The sequence below is a fragment of the Cucurbita pepo genome, chromosome 14 (assembly GCF_057944985.1).
Source record: "Cucurbita pepo subsp. pepo isolate OVF chromosome 14, ASM5794498v1, whole genome shotgun sequence".
NCBI lineage: Eukaryota > Viridiplantae > Streptophyta > Magnoliopsida > Cucurbitales > Cucurbitaceae > Cucurbita > Cucurbita pepo.
The window spans coordinates 2,678,634-2,696,831 of record NC_141811.1 but is presented as its reverse complement, the minus strand read 5'-3'; the positions used below and the strand labels follow the sequence as shown (position 1 = coordinate 2,696,831).

The 18,198-nt window shown below is 38.7% G+C and overlaps 2 protein-coding genes and 2 pseudogenes across 3 annotated transcripts; all 4 read left to right on the top strand.

Annotated features, from left to right (window-relative positions):
- Positions 1–889: 889 nt before the first annotated feature.
- LOC111810212 (receptor-like serine/threonine-protein kinase At4g25390 pseudogene) lies at positions 890–3,319 on the top strand (annotated as a pseudogene).
- A 1,965-nt stretch (positions 3,320–5,284) lies between these two features.
- On the top strand, positions 5,285–6,561 carry LOC111810357 (transcription factor bHLH118 pseudogene; annotated as a pseudogene). Its single transcript, XR_015411737.1, has 3 exons — positions 5,285–5,485; positions 6,015–6,332; positions 6,420–6,561. The product of XR_015411737.1 is annotated as a transcription factor bHLH118 pseudogene (transcript).
- Positions 6,562–7,872: 1,311 nt separating this feature from the next.
- On the top strand, positions 7,873–9,685 carry LOC111810356 (PTI1-like tyrosine-protein kinase At3g15890). The gene is made up of 4 exons (XM_023697063.2): positions 7,873–7,965; positions 8,045–8,189; positions 8,275–8,537; positions 8,867–9,685. Exons 1-4 carry the CDS (start codon positions 7,913–7,915, stop codon positions 9,471–9,473), a joined length of 1,068 nt encoding a protein of 355 aa, XP_023552831.2. The 5' UTR covers positions 7,873–7,912; the 3' UTR covers positions 9,474–9,685.
- Positions 9,686–12,881: 3,196 nt separating this feature from the next.
- Positions 12,882–16,642, top strand: LOC111810355 (uncharacterized). Its single transcript, XM_023697062.2, has 4 exons — positions 12,882–13,717; positions 13,919–14,320; positions 14,391–14,816; positions 14,899–16,642. The coding sequence occupies exons 1-4, from the start codon at positions 13,036–13,038 to the stop codon at positions 16,350–16,352; spliced, it is 2,964 nt and encodes a 987-aa protein (XP_023552830.2). The 5' UTR covers positions 12,882–13,035; the 3' UTR covers positions 16,353–16,642.
- The last annotated feature ends 1,556 nt before the right edge of the window (positions 16,643–18,198 follow it).

The window sequence follows — 18,198 nt, the reverse complement described above, 5'->3', positions numbered from 1 at the left end:
ATCGATGGGTCAAGGCACGTGACACCTATAACCCCTCCCCTCCCTCAATATTATTGAGCTTTTATCTCAGTCTCAATCCGATCACCAACTAGATTGAATTTAAGACATAAATAAGTCATGGGTCGGTTTGTTTTGCTAAATTACCAACCTACCCATCCTTTTATGTTCTCCCGCGTAGTATAGATTATTGTAGCTAAGTCTCGTAGGTTGACGATCAAACTCGAACCATGGTGGATCTTAGGAAACAAAGTCAAAGTGTTTGTTCGTTTATCCCATATTTTGAGATGCTCTTCCTTGACGATCCGATCATGGCAAGTAGAGTAATATCACTTTCAAAGGGGTGGTTAGGAGTCTTTTTCCTAATTATCTTTTACTTGGTTGATTTTTGGTATTATTTTTACTACCATAATGATTTCTGAAATTTAATAAGGTGGGAGTTGGAGGGCATTTACGTAATTTTGCATTCAAAACTGTGGAAAAAAGGTCATTAGTTTTGAGATGAGGATGAAGAAATGAAGGGTAGCAAAGGAAATTGATGGATTTAAGAATGGGCCCACACCCTTTGAATTGAACAAAACCAAACAAAAGAAAATTACCAAATTCACTTTTTAATATTCAACTTATTTCTATGACTGTTTCTTAAAGTATTTATCACTTCAATAATTTATAGTTTTAATTAATATTTAAGCTTATAGATTTGAATACTTCACATTATTTTCTAAAACATAATAATATTATACAGAAAAAAAAAAAAGAAAAAAAAAAGCGATAATCGGTATCAAACAACGATGCAATGTAGACTTTTTAAAGGTCTTTTCACGTTTTCTTGTAATTATGCAAAAGGGAAAATCTAACAACTTCCCATAAATAATAATATCTAAATTAAAAGAAAAAGAAAAAGAAAAAAAAAGGAAAAGAACTCCAACGCTCCTTGTTGTTGTTGTTGTTGTTGTTCTTCCTCTTCGTCGTCGTCGTTGAATATTCTGGATTTATTTCCGTCATGGAGAGAACTTTCTCCTGTTAATCTTACTGAAACAGAAAGAACCCATCGAGAATTCTGTCGGATTTCTTCGCAGGATGCCATCTCGCTCTATTTCGCCGTCTCCTTCTCCTTCTTCTGTACATACCCACCACCGTGCTCTGTCCACTCATCTTCTTCCCCCAATCGTTGCCGCTTCCACCGCCGCCTTCTCTTTCTTCCTCTTTCTCATTATTCTGTTCCGTAAAGTGACTCGTAAACGTACTGCCCCTGCTGATTCGAAACCCCCGCATCGCTTTTCTTACTCCCTTCTCCGCCGTGCCACTGAATCTTTCTCCCCTTCTCGCCGTCTCGGCCAAGGTGGCTTTGGGTCTGTTTACTATGGTACTCTGCCGCAAACCCATAAGGAAATTGCGGTTAAACTTATGGATTCTGGATCGTTACAAGGAGAAAGGGAATTTCAGAACGAGTTGTTCTTTGCTACCAAGATTGATTCGTCTTACGTCGCTAGTGTTCTTGGGTTTTGCTCTGACCAGAAGCGGCGCAGGATGTTGTTAGTTTATGAGCTTTTGCATAATGGTAATTTGCAAGACGCTTTGTTGCATAGGAAGTGCCCTGAGCTTATGGAGTGGAAGAAACGGTTTTCAGTTGCGGTTGATATTGCAAAGGGATTAGAGCATCTTCATGGGTTAGATCCGCCTGTTATTCATGGTGATATCAAGCCTAGTAATGTGCTGTTAGATCATTGCTTCTCGGCAAAAATTGGGGATTTTGGGCTTGCTAGGTTGAAGCTAGAGAACAGTCAATTTGAAGTTGAGGTGAAGGTAAATGCAGTGGAGGAGGAGAAGAAGGAAAGAAAAGAAGAACATGACAGCAACCGTGGTTGTGTAGTTGAAGATTGTGGATCCGTGGCAGAGGAAGCTGAGAGCGTAGCCACTGGATTTGAGGAATTCAACGTCGTGGGTGTTGATCAGTCACCTGAGAGCTTTTTAAGAATTCCCGTTTCAGAGACTTCACCAGAGACAGTGGATGTCGCCACGACTTCGCCAGAGACTGCTTTGGGAGCTGCAGCGATGGTATACCCCTCAGAAGGGGGTTTTGACAGAGCTAACAGTGTGGAGAAGAAAAGTGGAGATGGTAGCAGTGGGAATGTGAAGGAATATGTTATGGAGTGGATTGGATCAGAGATCAAGGCTGAGAGGCCGAAAAGCGAATGGATTGCAGCCTCGTCGGTAAAGAAGTCAGAGAAAAAGAAGAACAAGAAGCGATTAGATTGGTGGATGTCTATGGATGACGAAAAGAGTACCAAGAATCTGAGAAAGGAGAAGAGAAGGCCAGCGAGGGAGTGGTGGAAGGAGGAGTATTGTGAAGAGCTGGCAAAGAAGAGGAAGAAAAAGAAGCCCCAAAAAGAGGGCGACCTCTGGCCAGTGGATGATGAAATGTACAGAGAGAAAAAGAAGAGGAATAGAAGCAAAAACCATGGCAGCCGAGGTAGCATCGATTGGTGGTTAGATGGGCTTAGCGGCGAGCTTTGGAGAGCTCGTGGGAACAGCCATGATGATATTCCCAAGAGTGGTGGCATTAGTAGTACTCCGAGTATGAGAGGAACCATGTGCTACATTGCCCCTGAATACGGCGGCGGTGCAGATCTTTCTGAGAAATCTGATGTTTATAGCTATGGAGTTTTATTGTTAGTTCTTATAGCTGGAAGAAGACCCTTGCAGGTGACAAATTCACCGTTATCAGAATTCCAGCGGGCCAATCTCTTATCGTGGGCTCGTCATCTCGCCAGAGCTGGAAAGCTGATCGATTTGGTTGATCAGTCAATTCAGTGTTTAGATCGAGATCAAGCTCTTCTTTGCATCAAGGTTGCTCTGATTTGTGTGCAGAAATTTCCTTCTCGCAGACCCTCCATGAAAGAGGTCGTGGGGATGCTAGCCGGTGGGTTGGAGGCACCCCAACTACCAGCCGAACTGTCCCCGTCGCCTCCATCTCGCTTCCCTGTTAAGTTGCATAGGAAGACTCGATGAAACAGAGCCTTTTGTTGTATATGATGATACTCTGTTTTAGATAATTTATTCATCATCTTTGTAGGTGATTGGTGTGGGAATCTAATCAAATAGAAAAAGGGAGATTGTATGTTTGATTTATGAGTTCTTCGTAATATCTTGTTTCCTTCAGTCTTGGCGTCTAGGCAGTGATTAGAACTCATAAGATATTTGTATATAAACAAGTTAATGTGGATAGAAATAGAAGATATGGTTCCTCTGTTTTCCTGATCTTCTAACACAGAGTTTTAATAAAGTGCATGACAGATTCTAATTGCTTCTAGGAAGCTATGTTTTCTCATTGATTTTTACAACTAGGCATGCCTTTCGCTTTTGTTGAACGGAATGATGGTACACAAAAGCTACAATATTGGTAATAGAGTTAGAATTGCAGACCTTTTGCTCTGTTTTTTCTCTGAGTGACATCGAACAAGAATCACATATAGCGAGAGGGGAAACGAAACATTGCTTGTAAGGGTGTGAAAATCTCTTCCTACTGTTTAAACGGTAGCAAAGTTGTTTAAACGGTAGCAAAGTTGATACTTTTAGTGCAAAGTCTTCAACTTTTTTCCGTTGGTTAGCTCTTCAATCATTCACTATCATTACAGATTAAACCCTCTAGTTTCCCAAGTGTAAGAAGCATTTGGATGAAGAAATGGTCAAAGATTGAGCATAATTATGGGCATTAGAGGATGAAACAGACACAGATTTCACTGTACCTCGTCTTTTCTTCCCTGTTTTTGGGGGTGTTGTATGACTGGATAGCATTTTGGATGGTCCAGATTATTTGGTATAGAAGTAAACTCATCATCAGCACACAATTTTAATTACTCTGACATTCTTACAAGCAAGTCTTCCAATGAATGAACTTTGACTTTTTATTCTTACACTTCTTTTTTCAACACGCTTAAATTCAACAAACATAGCTCTTCTTTTGATCATTTTTAATTATGGGGCTACACTTTTATTATATTCCTTAATCATGAATTTTTATTTTATGTAAGAATAAAATCGTCATTCATGATAATACATGTCATTCATATTAATGCATCAGCTCTTGTAATATATAACAATACATGTATTTACATCACAATTACGTACCACATGCATCAAATTAGTTATGTTGTTGTAATTTGTTTGTGGGTAAATGCATGTATTGTTATGTATGTAATGAATATGAATGACATGTATCATCGTTACAAGGAATTTCCTTATAAGATTTCCACACTTTTATAGAAATGTTTCATTCTCCTTTCAATCGATGTGGGATCTCACATTTTACTCCCTTGAGGTCCAGCATCCTCGCTAGCACACTGTCCAGTGTCTAGTTTTAATGTCATTTGTAACGGCTCAAGTCCACCATTAGCACATATTGTCTGTTTTAGTTCGTTATGTATTGTTACCCGTCTCACAGTTTTAAAACGCATATACTATGGAGAGGGTTTAGCACTACTTTGATCAGAGCTAGTTACCGTAGGGTGCGAGACATTTGTTAGAGTAAGGTTAGACCCTCTCCATAATAGACTCGTTTTAAAATTGTGAGGCTGACGACGATACATAATGAGGTAAAATAGATAATATCTGTTAGCGATAGGTTTTAGCTGTTATATAAAGGGATGACTTTTTATATTTTAGAAGTCAAGTCGTTACATTCACATGGTAGCACACGATATACTTAAGAAAAATGACCTACCATGACGAATCACCCAACTAAATGAAAACAGTTAAGTTGGTGGATGGTGATAAATTGAAACTCATTTCTAACACTTTTAACACGTGCATGTAATCCACCTCAACTTATTATTGTTAGAGTGTGGATTGTTAGAACATATTTTACTAAGATCTCAAAAGTAATTCTTGAGAAACATATTCCAAATTTCCACAATTGTTGTGGAAATAGCAGAAGTCCAAGTTGTCAACCAAATGAACAAAATAGAAGATCTTTGCTTTCCCACTACTTACATTGCATTAGTTCATAATTTATTTATGTATTGTGTTCAATGGTTAATTTTCAAGTAATGGGTTATCAAATTTGATATCAATTTCATTCCTTAATGCTAAGAATCAAAAGAACAGATTATAAATGAATGTTTGTTGTTGAATCATCGCCAATATTGAACACCATGGCGGCAGGTGGGGATGTACCCGATGTGAAACCCGATGCGTCAAAAAGAGGAGCTTTGAGGCTTGTTTACAGGGAATCCAAATCAATAAAAACCTCTATTATGCTATCCTTTCAACAACCCATCTTCCAAAAATGTTCCCTTTCAATGATCCCTCACACCATCATCAACTTTCAGGCTGTGAGGGAAGCAGTGAACTTAATGCCAACAAAATTGAATCCACTCATAATGAAGTGAGGAAGATTGTGCACAGAGATCTCGAACGAGAACGAAGGAAACAAATGGTCTCCCTTCTTTCCAACCTTCGATCTTTGCTTCCTCTTCAACTTGTAGAGGTAAACACAGTTTAAAAAATTCCATCTTTTGCTTCTCTTCCTTCTTTTCTTTTAAAATTACCTTGTCTTTTTGTTCGTTCATACATTAATAAGCTTGACTTAGTTGACTTAATAGAATTTTAGGATAATTGTTTAGAATAATTGTTTAGAATAATTGTTTAGAAGTTATTGATTCAGAAAATGGTTAGTTTTGAGTCAGAATTGTTAGAAGTGGTTAACTTGCATAGAAAGAGAATTAATAACCATGAGCTTAAAAGCTCTCTCCACTGAGATTGTACGTTGGTTGGAGAGGAGAACAAACCACCATCATTTATAAGAGTGTAGAAACCTTCCTCTATAGACGCGTTTTAAAGCCTTGAGGGGAAGCCCGAAAGGGAAAGCCCAAAGAGGACAATATCTACTAGCGGTGGATCTGGGTCGTTACAAATGGACAATATCTACTTCTTTCATTTGTTTGGACCATGTTTTGATTGTGGGCCGTTTCCAATAATATGTAATTACTTTGAGGCTAATGTTGAGGGGATTATAGGGTAGGCGTACAAGAGCTGATATTGTGGATGAGGCTGTGAATTATATTGAACACTTAAGAGGAAAGATCAGCGAGCTTCATGTGAAAAGAGATGCAATAAAGGGGCTGCATTTGGATGAAAGTTCGGATCTTTGTCCCTCAAGTTGCGTTGTAATTAAGCCATATTCAGGTGGGTTGGAGATTGTGATAAGCATCTTTAGAGAGCAAAATTTGGAGCTTTCAGAAGTGATGAGGGTTTTACTTGAAGAAAGTATTGAAATTACGAGTTGTGCTTCCACCAAAGTGAAGGAAAGGATGCTGCACACCATTCAAACAAAGGTTTGCATGATTGGCCTCACTTTTTTCTTTCTTTCTTTCTAATGTTTAGAGGTTGATTTTGTTATGTTGATTGCTTTTGTTTTTCAGGTAGATGATCCAACGAGGATTGATGTACATGAACTGCAACAAAAACTGTATCAAGTTTGCACTTTTGTGTCATTTGGTGCTTAATCCTTTCTCTTCTTTTCATTTATTTGTTTAAGTGAAAGAAGGTTTCGTGAAGTGTTATAACCCTATGATTCTAAGCAAATTTGCGCCTTTGTCATGTAAGGTCGCATGATATATGTTTTATTTAATAATCTAAATTTTATTGTTTTATTTAATAAGCTACAATATTCAAAAGCAAAAAGAAATGAGAACCAGCTATGAATATCTTAATTTCAACTATCTTTTCTAATGTTCTTCAGACATTGTTATCAGGTTATACCTGATCTTGTGTGTTCAAAAAACCAGTATTATTACTGCTATACTTGATTAATTATGAATACTTTATCATATTTGCAACAGCTCCAAAGTTGAAAAATACTTTAGCTACCCATTATGTATTTCCAAATTTTGGTGGATTGGGTCAATATCTGGCCCAAGCCTGACTTGGGAGTACATGAATAATCCGATACTACATTCAAAATGAAAGCAAATGAGAGCGATCAAGAGAAAAACATGCTTAAAAAAATTGAAAGTCAGTATCCATACCAACAAGATGCACTCTCCTCTTCATTGATTCAATCATAGGAAGTTTATAGTTAAACGTGTTTTATTTAGAGCAATTTTATATCGGGTGACCTACTAAAAACTTTCTTAGGATGCATGTGAGTAAGGATAAAACATATCGGAAGTACTAACGTTGGTCTGTGGGGAAAGTCTTCACTCTTAGGGACGGGAAGTAAGTAACTTAGTCATGTTATAGATGATGCATGAGAATGTCGGGGACATCATGTACCGAATCTAGATTCTGAATCGAATTCTACTATTTTTAATGAAACGTTTTCTTCTTGGAACTACGCGTAGCTTCTAGATGTTTTGGCCGAGTTAACTTTTTTTCTTTTCTCCCTTTTTTAATAATTGAGTAGCTAATGTTGGATAGGACATAAACATTATTGAATAATAAAATCATAAAGAAATGTGTATATAAGAACATCAAATTGTGAAGACGTTACGAATTTCCATTATCAAGTGCAAGAATGGCAGAATGGTGTCACTCCCCACATTAAAATAAGAGATAACATCACCACTAATGTAGCGTTGATTTATTCCTAATTATTTTAGTATTCTATGAAGCAGAATAATGTCCAAAATATTCTTCCTAATAGCATTTTAAAAACAGGCTACAACATTTGACATTTCCAATGAAAATTACAGCTGGACAAAAGCTAATAAACAAACACTAAAATTCATGACAATGGGAACTATCTTAAAATAAACATATATGTCTGTTAATAATGCCCCCTTGACTTCCAAGCCTCTCCCTTTTGTCTTCAACATAAAGACTCCTCCTTTTTGCTTCGCAATCTCAGGAACCCTTTTCTTTATTTACAAAACCCATTTCCCTGCCAGCTTAGTTTCTTGCATTTGTGGTGAAAATGGTTTGGAATTGCTTCAGTTGCGTTGGCGGCCACCAAAAATCAAGGAAAAGGTACATGCTTTACCAACCATTGAACCTCAAATTCTTGATTTATGTGTTTGAGAGTCTTATCCCTTTTTCTTTGATTCAGTGTGACAGAGAATCTTGATTATCCATGGGAAATCTACACGCTCAAGGAGCTTCTTCAAGCCACAAATAACTTCAGCGACGACAACAAAATTGGCGAGGGAGGATTTGGGAGTGTTTATTGGGGGAGAACCAGCAAAGGCGTTGGTGTAATTACCACTATAACTTATGGTAACTTATCAAGACTATAACTTTTAGCTCTCTTATTGACTTGATGAAGGTGTTGTTTTGCAGATAGCTGTGAAGAGATTGAAGGCAATGACTGCCAAGGCAGAGATGGAGTTTGCCGTTGAAGTGGAGATTCTTGCGAGGGTTAGACATGAAAACCTGTTGGGTTTGAGAGGATTCTATGCTGGTGGAGATGAAAGGCTTATTGTATACGATTACATGCCAAATCATAGCTTGCTTTCCCATTTGCATGGCCAATTAGCTGATCAATGTCTTTTAGATTGGCAACGAAGAGTGAGCATAGTCATTGGAGCCGCCCAAGGCTTATCGTAAGTAAACTTGATCTCTACAATTGTATGATATTGTTCACCTTAAGCATAAAAATCTCCTAGTTTCTTCTGAACAATCTAAAATATATATATATATATATATATTTTTTCAAATTCTCAAAAAGTCTTAATTTGATTTAAGGTTTAAAGGGTTAGTTTAACATAGAGAATAGAGAATAGATTAATGGGAGAATATTATTTGAAAGATGCTTTGCTTCCTCCCAAGGAGGGAATGATGTGATGTTATATTATATTATATTATCTCATTTGTAATTAAAAATTTGAAAAGATAATTTGTGTAGTTTTGTAAATGTTTGGTAATGATGAAGGTACTTGCATCACGAGGCTAGACCGCACATAATACACAGAGATATAAAGGCAAGTAATGTTCTATTGGACTCAGATTTCGAAGCAAAAGTGGCTGATTTTGGGTTTGCAAAGCTCATACCAGATGGGGTCTCTCATTTAACCACAAGGGTTAAAGGGACCTTAGGCTATTTGGCTCCCGAATATGCGATGTGGGGAAAGGTTGCGGAGAGCTGCGATGTGTACAGCTTTGGGATTTTACTGCTGGAGATTGTTAGTGGTAGAAAGCCATTAGAAAAGCTTCCAAATGGCACAAAACGTGATATTGTTCAATGGGTAACTCCGTATGTTCAAAGGGAAGATTTTGATGACATTGCCGATCCAAGATTGGAGAAAAAATTTAATCTTGAAGAGTTGAAATGTGTTGTGAGCATTGCATTGAGATGTAGCGATGGGAATGCTGAGAGTCGGCCTAGCATGAAAGAAGTGGTTGTTTGGCTTAAGGACGGCTTGAGGAATAAGAAGAAAGAGATGGGTGATGTGAAAAATAACGAAGATCATGAAGAAACTTATGAGAATCATAAAGACTATGAAGAGCTTGAAAAACAAAACTCTGATGATGGGACATGAATGAATCCGAGTAGAGGTGAAACTTTTAAGATTCATTTTCAATTACTTTTGGGAAATTTTCAGAGTTGGGGTTTGCAATTCTTGGCCCCTTTTGAATTATATTTTGTATTTGTATATATAAGCTATGTAATTGATGGTGTTATTATTAAGGGTACTTTTCATGTACCCATCACTCCATAAAATTATTTCCATTTTTTTCTCCCTTAAATTATGTCGACATTTGGATGATTATAATATAGAGCTTGTCATTTGGATTTGAACAATTAATATGCCAATTCAAATAGACAATAAACTAAAGATTTTATGATTTTGATCCAACTTATTGTAAGGAAATTAAAATCTTATGGAAAGTTAGGGCATGCGAGGCCTGCAAGTTGGCTTTAAAATAAAGCAAGGAAAAGAGTGGATTTTGGTTTGGCTTTTGTAGGGCATGGGGGAAAAGAGGCGTCAAAATGGAAAGGGGCTTTAAATGCCTTTCTTTTAAAGGGAAACAACTCAATGCCAAAGGCTAAGGGTAAGGAAGGCAAACAACTCCCAAGTTGGGGGTGTTTCCCAATTCCCATATCCTCAAAGTACAATTTTTGTAGTGTAAAAAGCAAAGCCAAACCATACCAACCCAAATAAGGCATGCATATATTGAAAAATATGAAGAAAAGAGGCCCTTTTTTTGTGAGTTCAAAACAAACCTTGGTGTTGCCCAATCCACGCAAAAAAAGGAAGCTTGGTTCACAATCCCATTAAAAGAAAAAAGGGTAAAATTTAGGGTTAGGGTTTAGGGTGGCAGGCCTAAAGTTGGAGGGTAGGGTTGGGTGAGAAGTGGGTCATTGTGGTTTTCAGATGCCCCCATTTAGTTGTCATAAGGTAACGGTTTGAGAAATTTAAGGGAGAAAGAGAGAGAGAGAGAGAGAGAGAGAGATTAAAGAGATAAGGGCATTTATATGAAGGAAGGGTCCATGTTGAAGGTGGCAGCTTTATTTGAGCATAGAGAAATGGATAAAAGAAATAGAGATGCCGATATTGGTATGCATTATGCAATCACCAGAAGCAGCAATATACCAAATTCCAAGGCTCACGTTTAGTACTGGGACTGTCACAATTTTCCTACCCTTTATTTTTATGATCTTTTTGAGATTTTGACGTTATTTATTTGTCGGGTTGTGCTATTTAGTGCTGCTGGAAGCATTGAGCTTCCATCATAACTGTGTCCATGTCAACCATTATTTCCTGCACGACTCGCCCCTAGGCCTCCCCGGGGAACATCCCAACTTGGACATGCTTACATTCACTTCTCAACTCATGACTCCATTTTGTCAAGTTCTAGTTCACTAAACAAATAATTCTACTTTACTATGTTAATTCATGAATGTGATATACTAGATTTGCACAAACTCAGGTCAGCTTGGATGTTCTAGAAGCGTAGCACGAGTGAATATTGTGAATATATACCTCGGAGAGATCCACCTCCCCTTTCCTTTTATATATGTTGCATCTAGGGCTCCTATGAGTAGTGTACCGAGTTGAATCAAACTAAAATTGGTTCGATTTGGCAATATGTCGGATCAGTTGAGTCGGTAAGACTGAGCCAAAAGTAGGCTTGCTTCTCTTGAGCTAGTCTCGAGGACATGATGTATTTTTCTTTTTTTGGATTTTGCACAACCTAATTTGCTCATCATCAGTCATCCAAGTTTTATATTTATGTTGCTTTCTCGAAGGTTGACATACTTCATAGTTAAAATCTTTATCGATAAAGTATACCTTCTTTTCTTATAGTTCAATTACAAAGTCGAGTCTCGTATGTGTGACCTCTAGCTACAAATATGGGAATGTAGGGTCCATTACCCTATAATCACTCAAATTAATACACATTAAAGTAACTTAAAAAGGTGAGTAAAAGTAAATAAAATGGTGGGATGATACAGGAGAAGACAGCTAAAGCGCATTAAAGTGTTAACTATTTTTACAGTTATAAATTGAAGTGGTGCAGTTAATTTGGATAACATGTTATGTTATGTTAGGCCATGAATAATGTGAACAGTACATATAATTCTCCATTGGGTATACCGTAGCAGAACACAATGTCAGAATACAGTATAATTAATCTCTACAATTATGTGCACTTATTGAGATAAAGGTTATATGATGTTATCCAGAAGGCCAAAAAAGGGTATAGATGTAGCATTAGAATTGAATATATGTAGGCAAAATAATGCATTCTCTAGGCCAGATGCATTAATAATTGTACTTCAACACCATATCAGAGTGAAAAACATTGCAAAAAAGAAGACACCATTGAAGATGAATAACGACTATGAAGCAGCCCCTATGGATTTGTGGGTATGTGGTGTTGCAAGGAAGTCATGTGTCCCCTATGAAGCAGCCTCTTTCTTTCCTAGCGCACTGCTTTATTGCACGCATTTGGTGCGCTATTGAATAACATTCCTATAAGTGGTCACAAGAGATCTCCATCTCAAGGAGGTCCTCCACTTTGGTTGGCTAATCGATCTTCCTCTCTCCAAATGACATAGGATTACTTCAAACTAAACCCATTTGATTTTAGAGTTTTTTAGGATTGATTTACTGAAAATGAAGGTGCACAATGTTAGTATATATAGTAATTTCGAATCTTTTAAACCTTTTTCAAAGATTCTATCCTCATCTGTAACATTGATCTAATTTGAATGAAGACTAAGGTTTTTACACGTTCCTTAATAGACATAAGGTCCACGGTGTTAAACAAGTCAAAAGAAATACTTTTTTCTTTTGTTTTTGGCATAAAAGTAGCTTATGCATGTTTCAATGACCTTATGGAATAACCATACGAAACTAATGTGAGTACCAACATTATCCCAAATGGATAGAGCCAACACATAGGATTGAACCCAATATCAAAATCTATGATAAATTGTTGTTTAAACACATGAGAGATAGAGAGAGAGAGAGAGAGAGAGAGAGAGAGAGGGAAGGTGTTGGATAGTGAGTTTGTATGGCAAGACGTGTCCTAAAGTGGGATGGAGCAGAGGCCATAGATTCGAACAGTCCACATCTCACTTAGCCTTCCAAAATATACCAACAAAACAACACTCATTTCTCTCTCTATTTGTTTCTGAGTCTCCACTCACTCCCTCACTCCCTCACTCCCTCACCCTACGCTCATTCTAGCTTCTCATCTCTCTCTCTCTCTCTCTCTCTTTCATCTCTTAACCCATAAACAAAAAAACAAAACACTCACCCTCTCTCTACATCCTTTCACAGCCGCGTTTCTGTCTCTCTATAATCATCACTCCCTTTTCTCTCTCTTGCATCTTAAAAGATACTCACCTAAATTTTATTATCACCCATGACTCGTCTTATCATCCATGCCACTTCCCCACTGCTTTCTTGTTTCTTTCCATTTGTGTTTGCTTTCATTTAGTTATTAGCCATTGCCTTATTACATGCTTTTACTTGGCATGCCTATTGGTGCACCCTCCTCCCTCACCCCACCCCCACTTTAATAATGCATTTCTACCACTTCCCCCTAATATACCAAACCCACAACTAAAGGACTGATTCCCCCATTTTTATGTTGCTCTTTCTTGCTCTCTTCCCTAAACACTTCATTTTTTCCTTTGGGCCCATTCTTTTTTCTATTATTATTATTATTGTTGTTGTTGTTATTATTATTATGGGTGAAAAGGGTGAGGCTCCTCAGCAACAAGATTATGATTCCTCTTCTCCTAAAGACCCACTTGATGATTCTTTCGAAACAAGGCCTCACGGCGGCGGCCACCACCACCACCACCACCACCTCCACCGCCGCCATCATGATTCCTCTCTCATTGTTGCCTCTCCTTTCATCTCAACACCTCTCTATCTTCCCACTGCAACTGCAACTACAACACCCTTTGAGGCTGTGAACCCTAAGCGGACTAGATTCACTGCCGGCCAATGGAAGCTTCTGCCATCTCCGTCCTCCTCTCAGCTGCCGATACCCGTCGTGGGTAGCGACTCTAGCCCATCCCCATCGCATCGTCCGACCGGCACCGCCACTGTCGCCGCCGCCGCGTCTTCTTCTGATACAACATCATCTCCATCCTATTCACCTCTTCCGTCGACAGCCTCCGGCCAGCCGGAGCCAGCGGGGAGTAAAGGAGAAGGGGAATCTCAAAATCAGGCACAATACAGAAAGGGGAAGTATGTTAGCCCAGTTTGGAAACCTAATGAGATGTTATGGTTAGCTAGGGCTTGGAGGATACAATATCAAGGTGCCACAAAACAACCGTTAAATTAGCCTCCTTTTTTTGCGACAATTTCTCTCATTTCATCCAAAGTTTCAAACTTTTTGAATTACACTCAAGATCCAACACATGGGTCGGTTATAAAACATGTTTCAAACAAACCCATCAAATCTTTTCGTATATTATGTGTTCGTTGATTTAAAGGCATTTGTATTGGGACTTGTGCAGGCGGTGGATCGGATGATGTTGGTATTGTGGGAGGTCAAGGGGGAAGAGGAAGTGGAAGTGGAAGTGGAAAAACAAGGGCGGATAAAGATAGGGAAGTGGCGGAGTATCTCCAAAAACATGGGGTTAATAGAGATGCCAAAACGGGAGGGACAAAATGGGATAACATGTTGGGTGAATTTAGGAAGGTTTATGAATGGGAAAGAGGAGGAGAGCGAGAGCAATTAGTTGGCAAAAGTTACTTCCGTCTTTCACCTTATGAGAGAAAACTCCATAGGCTTCCTGCCTCCTTTGATGAACAAGTCTTTGAAGAGCTCTGCCAATTCATGGGTTCCAAAATGCGAACTAAGCCAACCCCTCTTCTTCCTCTTACTCGAGCCCTCCCCCCTCCCCCTCCCTTCTCGAGTAAGTGATCTAATTAATTGAGTTTATGACATCTTAAGTGATCTATTCATTCATGTTGTTTAACATGCAGGTCGATCAAAACAAGTATTTGGGGTCGGCTATGCTTCGGTGGATGCTAGTGGTAGCCCAACTCATTCATGTTCTTCAAAGGAGATTCGTCGAATTGGGAAAGTACGGATGGTGTGGGAGGAGTCAGTGAGTTTGTGGAGTGAAGAAGCGGGTGAACAACCGAGAGGATGTGGGAGGATTAAAATTGAAGGATGTAGCTTTTTAAATGCGGAAGATCTCACTTTCTTTGATGAATCAATGGTTGCTTGCACCATGGAATCTTATGACCATGGCCCTCTTAAAGGCTTATCTATTGATAGATTCGTTTCAGGGCAGCAAATCAAAGTATTTGGCAGAAGAAAGCCCCCTACTTGTGCTACTACTGGCTCGCATCATGGTCCTCCTGAGAGACTCCCTCTCATGCACTCCACCGAGCCAGCTGCAAGATGTAAGTACAATAACCAACCACTTTTATTGTAGCTTTGATTCAATGTGGCTGATTGTGGGGGCATTGTTTGGTTTTTGTTTAGCAAACACTTCGTGGGAATATCAAGATCCAACGGAATACTATGTCGGGTGTCTACGAGTTCCACCGACATCTCTTCCGAGCTTATCGGAGCTCTCGTGGCACATACAAGACCCGCCATCGGAGGAGCTTCGATTACCTATTAGAAAAGATGTGTATGCATACTTGCCACAAGGGAAAGAGCTGATGTTTACAACCACAACCCAAATGTTGGATTGCAAATCTTTCATTTACGAGATTTTATGTCCCATCATACGCACCAACCCTTGTATTACCACTACTACAAGTCGAGACTCGTTCATAGGCCTTTGGGATGATTGCATCAACCGCCTTGTTTGTGAGTTTTGTTGCATGGAAATGCGAATAATTCGCAAACCCAATTCCCCATCTACCACCACCACTAATGGTTTGCAAGATCAATGGCCCAATTTAACAGGTTTCATCAGAAATTTTTGTTTATGGAGAGGTGAAGAAACGGATCAAATCAAAGATGGGCAACCTCATGATCTCGACCCCTCTAATTCAATAGTGGAGAAGCTTCTTTGGACCTACTTAGACATCCCTTATCTATTGGGTTACTACGCCGTTGGTTATTTGGTGACTTTTTGTGCACTAAGTCGAGGCCATGACAACCGGATCATCCGAACCGATTTATATTCATTGGATTTATCAACGCCTAGTGAGAGACTCAAGGCCTTAGTTCCATGTTATAGAATTGCTGGTGTCTTATCCTTGTTAGCCGATGGATGCCACAAATTGCCAATTTTCAGTGATTTTGAGAGAATTGATATTGGCAAGGGAATTGTCATGGAAATGACACCAAATTTAGTGACAAAAATCTTCTCTTGTAGAACAAAATGGACGGCGGTGAAAGAGATTTATGATTTTTTGGATGGAAGAATCCCTCATTCGGAGTTCATATGCGGATCATCGGACAAAGATTTGGCGATTGTTTTCAAGCCAAGGGTTTGCAAATTGAGACCCACAAGTTATGAGCAATTAATTGAGGCACTAAAAAGCGTGACCAAAGCGCTTGTGGCATTGCACGACTTGTGCTTCATGCATAGAAACGTATGTTGGGAGAACGTGATGAAGAGAACGAGCGAGGAAGAGGAAGAAACAACGACGGGTACCGGAGAGTGGATTTTATGTGGGTTTGAAGAGGCGGTGGGAGCACCGCAGATATACCCTTACGGCGAGGTGTCGGAGAGTGGGAGACACGCGCCGGAGATGGAAAGGGGTTTGCATGGGGTGAAAGTGGACATGTGGGGAGTGGGGTTTTTGATAAAAACTTGTGGGTTAATTGGGATTCCAAAGATGTTAAAAGAGCTTCAGAATCGGTGTATGGATCAGAACCCTGAGCACCGGCTAACCGCCGCCGACTGTTACCACCACCTGCTGCAGCTTCAGTCGTCTCTGTCAACGGCAACCGGAACATCCGGTGGTGGTTTGATGTGACTGAATAGGTGTGTATTTTAAAAGTTTTAATTTTTATGGATGTGTTTGTTGAGAGAATCTAAATTGTTACCTTAAAAATTAAAAAAAGAAGAAAAAAAAAGGTGTCTTAAAGAGGGGAAGTGGGTTTGTGGTAATTCTTTCAGCTCTGGGTTCGAAAAATGACGGCTGTTTCAGATCAGAAAAGTGCTCCCGTTTTGTTTAATCAGAGATCAAATCAGCCAATTTTCAGAAGTGATGTGTAAGTTCAACAGTGTTCTTTATTAAATTTTTACTTCCTTCACGGGTTTTTAGATCGCTATACTATTATCTTTCCATCAGTGTTTGCATTTCAATGTTCTTTCTCACCTTCTTCCTCCTATTTACATTCTTAATTTTCTCTGTTTTTTTTACCTTTTTTTTTCTAAATCTTAACTAAACTATTATCTTATTTTAGAAAAAACCCTTAATCTATAATGGTTAGTAGGCTACAACCTTGTGTTTGAATATCGGTAAGATCAACAATGTCCTTGACAAGATTTAGAAAACATCTATATGCCTCGAAAAGCCTTTATTGTATCACATTGATTGGAAAGGAAAACGAAACATTTTTTTTTTATAAGGGTGTGAAAACCTCTCCTCAACATACGTTTTAGAAAATTTTAGGAGGTAAATTCGGTAAGGAAAAACCCAAATAGAACAATATCGAAAGTAGTGGATTCGGGCTATTACAAATGGTATGAGAGTTAGACACCGAGTGATGTGCTAGCGAGAAGGCTGAGCCTCGACGGGGGGTGGACACGAGACGGTGTACCAGCAAAGACGCTAGGTCCCGAAGGGGTGTGGAGCGTGAGATCTCACACCTGATGGAGAGGAGAACAAAACATTTTTTATAAGAGTGTGGAAATCTCTGTTTTTAAAACCTTTGAAGGGAAGCTAAGTCTAAAGAGTAAAATATTTGGTAACGGTTGATTGCGACTAATCAGTATGCAATCAGATGGATAAATTCTTACATGTAAGATGTAAAGAAAAAAAAAAATTCCATACATAACATCTATGTCAGCCTTTCCATCTGGATGCATTAAAAAAGACACGCTTTATAGATGATCCCTATATCTTTCCTGTTATTTATTTCGTTTCCTATATCTATTTAATATAATTCTTAGGAAAAGTAGTTTGTTTCCGCCGAGCTAAAAAATGATGTCGACGTCTCTAGTAAACCAAAGACACGGTTTAATAGCTATTTTGTTTTTCTTCAATCTCCCAACCAAAACCTAAGAAAACTATGTTGAATAGTCTTATATCCAAAAGGTGAAGGTCATTAAATCTGGGCCAGGTTAAAGTTTGGGCTAGTATGTGTCCAGCTATAGTAAGCCCTATCACCCAATGGTCCATTCTTTGAGTCATATCATATACACTTAAGAAGGTATGTACATTTGATCATCTAAAAGCAAAACCAATACAAGAAAGACAACACAAAGTAGAGGGATTTGAAGCAATGTGGTTTGATTGTGGCAGCGTAAGCAGAGGTGCTGCAGCTGAAACTGTGGAAAGGGGTGAAAGGGGATTTAAGGATCACATGAACACAGCTGTTCTTTTTTGTACCTTTTCCCTACAATCAAACTTTCTTTCTATTATTTCTGCTATATGGAACCAACATGCGTTGGTGTACTCACTTTATCGCATTTACATGCATTGGTACTTGCTTTCATTCTTATCATTAACTCCTATCATCTCCCTTTCATCCACATCCCCATCCCTTTTCGAATATCTATACGTTTTCTGAATCTGACGTATATATCTGTCTCATGTTTTGAATTTGTTTTTTTCCCCTTTGCCAAATCCAAATCTATTTCTTTTTAAACTATTA